The following is a 2500-nucleotide window of genomic DNA, read 5'->3' on the forward strand; positions in this document are numbered from 1 at the left end:
ATCGCAAAGAATTCTAAGTGTCAGCGTGAGCCATCAGCACTGGAATTATGAAGTTATATGCAACTGCCGTCTAGAGCAGTGGGTATGTCTAGAACCTGCAGCCCGCCAAGGTATGACGAAGAAAATATGTTTTACTCTAAATAAAGTCATTGTATATATATATATATATACCAATCAGCCACAACATTAAAACCACTGACAGGTGAAGTGAAAAACATTGATCATGTCATTCCAATGACTCTTGTCAAGGGGTGGGATATATTAGGCAGCAAGTGAACAGTCAGTTCTTGAAGTTGATGTGTTGGAAGCAGGAAAAATGGGCAAGAATAAGGATCTGAACGACTTTGACAAGGACCAAATTGTGATGGAGAGACCACTGGGTCAGAGCATTTCCAAAACAGCAGGTCTTGTGGGGTGTTCCCGGTATGCAGTGGTAAGCAACTACCAAAAGTGGTCCAAGAAAGGACAACCGGTGAACCGGCGACAGAGTAATGGGCACCCGTGACTCATTGATGCACTTGGGGAGCAAAGTCTAGCCCGTCTGGTTTGATCCCACAGAAGAGGTACTATAGCACAAATTGATAAAAAATGTGATGTTGGCTATGATAGAAATGTGTCAGAACACACAGTGCATCACAGCTTGCTGCGTATGGGGCTGTGTCCACCACCGAAAGTGCCTTCAATGGGCACGTTAGTGTCAGAACTGGACCATGCCGCGATGGAATAAGGTGGCCTGGTCTGATGAATCACGTTTTCTTCTACAACATGTGGACGGTCGGGGTTAGGGTCCGATGGAGCATCTGTGGGATGTGCTGGAACAAAAAGCCCGATCCATGGGAACTTCCTGGGCATGTAATATGGTCAGAGATGCAGATGCTCACCTGAACAGTTACATGTCCTGGGGTGCACCACCTGATGTTAATGAAGAGGGCGAGTCCCTCTCCTTTGCACTTGCCGCCACAGTTACCCGGGCTGCAGAGCCGGCACGAAGCTCCGTGCTGAGCAAAGCAGTGGAGGAACAAGCCTTATATTTCATTGGTAGTCGGTAGTGATGGGGCATGTGAACTCGTTGGCCAACAAGATGGCTGCCCTGGTGAGGAACCAGGATCTACAGGGAGTTTTCATTTACTGTTTAACGGAACGTGGCGATCCGGCAACACTCCGGACGCAAATGTGGATTCACCAGGATTCACTACTGTGTGAGCCGACAGGGACGTTCCTCCGATACGGGGCAAATATTGCCGCCGTGCTCCATTGTTCGGAGTGAGAGCAGCTGTTCCCCTGAATAAGCAAGGTTTCCGCCACCGTCTTGCAGAAAAGAAAAAGCCAGGGTTTCTGGACAATATTTGGAATTGATTTGGGTTGTTAATTGATTTCCAAAAAACATACATTTGCATAACTATGGACAATCATAGGATTAATCGCAATTGAATAGGTTTGTCAATATATATAATATATATATATATATATATATATATATATATATATATATATATATATATACATATATATATACTGTATATGAATATATATATATCAGCAAAATCATTATATTTAATTAACCTATTTGACCAACATAATGAAGTTAAATGAATTAATGCTTAATTTGAGAAAATTAATGAAAAAACCCCCAATATATATTTATATCTATCTTAATAAATTAATGAAAAAATAAATATAAATAAATGCTATTTAAAGAAAATATTTGTAGATGTATATGTATTACTATTATTATCATTATTATCAAAAGTGTTTTTTCTCTTAAATAAAGCCTTTATTTAATGATTTTCTTTCATGCAAATGGTCAAAAAGGATGATTAAATAATAGGTCTTTGTACCATTTGGGGACACTTTCCGCCAGCAGTTTCTCCGTACGGTGGAGCGGGCTGGGACTGACCTCGGTGATGCGGGGGTTGGTGCACTTGACGTTCCTGCTGGACAGGTCCAGCCAGCGGAGGGGGTAGGGGTTGGCAGGTGGGCAGTGGTGCCGCAGGGTGCACCGGCCCTCGCCGCTGCACCAGCCGCACTGGAACTTCCTCTGAGCCTTCAGACACATGCCGCAGCTGTCCCGCTGGGCCGCACACTTGTACAGGTGCACTGTGGGGAAAGGAAGTGGTAAAGTAAGCTACGCATGGCGGCGTCAGGAATTCAGCGGAACGGAGATGGCTGGTTTGCTGTACGGGTGGAATATGGCCGCCAGCGATGTCTTTCTCTATTGTCAGGAAAAATGACTTCTCTGCATCTCAAATGAGTTTGTCTCGCTGAGACGGCACGGCGCATGCACACTTTGACATTTGAATGAAGAAGAAGAGAGAGAGAGAGAGAGAGGGATGAGAGAGAGAGAGCGAGAGAGAGGGGGGGGGGGGATTAGGATTTAGCTGTGTTGATGGGGCGTCTCTTCTTACCTTGGATGTTCTCTGGGTTATCGATAATGAAGTTGCCGTTCCACACCACTGAGAAATCCAAAGGCAGCTCGCTGATTTTCATGCCTTCATAAAGA

The 2500-nt window shown here is 44.5% G+C and overlaps 1 protein-coding gene across 1 annotated transcript in view; it reads right to left on the reverse strand.

Moving 5' to 3' along the window:
* Positions 1 to 2500, reverse strand: part of plxna2 (plexin A2) — a gene marked incomplete at both ends in the record, with an annotated part of 153726 nt that overhangs the window by 53459 nt on the left and 97767 nt on the right. The window contains 2 exons of the mRNA XM_080015780.1: positions 1898 to 2097; positions 2406 to 2500. The exon at positions 2406 to 2500 is cut by the window's right edge and continues 2 nt beyond it. Coding sequence (XP_079871906.1) covers positions 1898 to 2097; positions 2406 to 2500 — 295 coding nt within the window. The remainder of the gene's footprint in view (positions 1 to 1897; positions 2098 to 2405) is intronic.

The sequence above is a fragment of the Zeus faber genome (genome assembly GCF_960531495.2).
Source record: "Zeus faber genome assembly, chromosome: 15".
NCBI classification, from domain to species: Eukaryota; Metazoa; Chordata; class Actinopteri; order Zeiformes; family Zeidae; genus Zeus; species Zeus faber.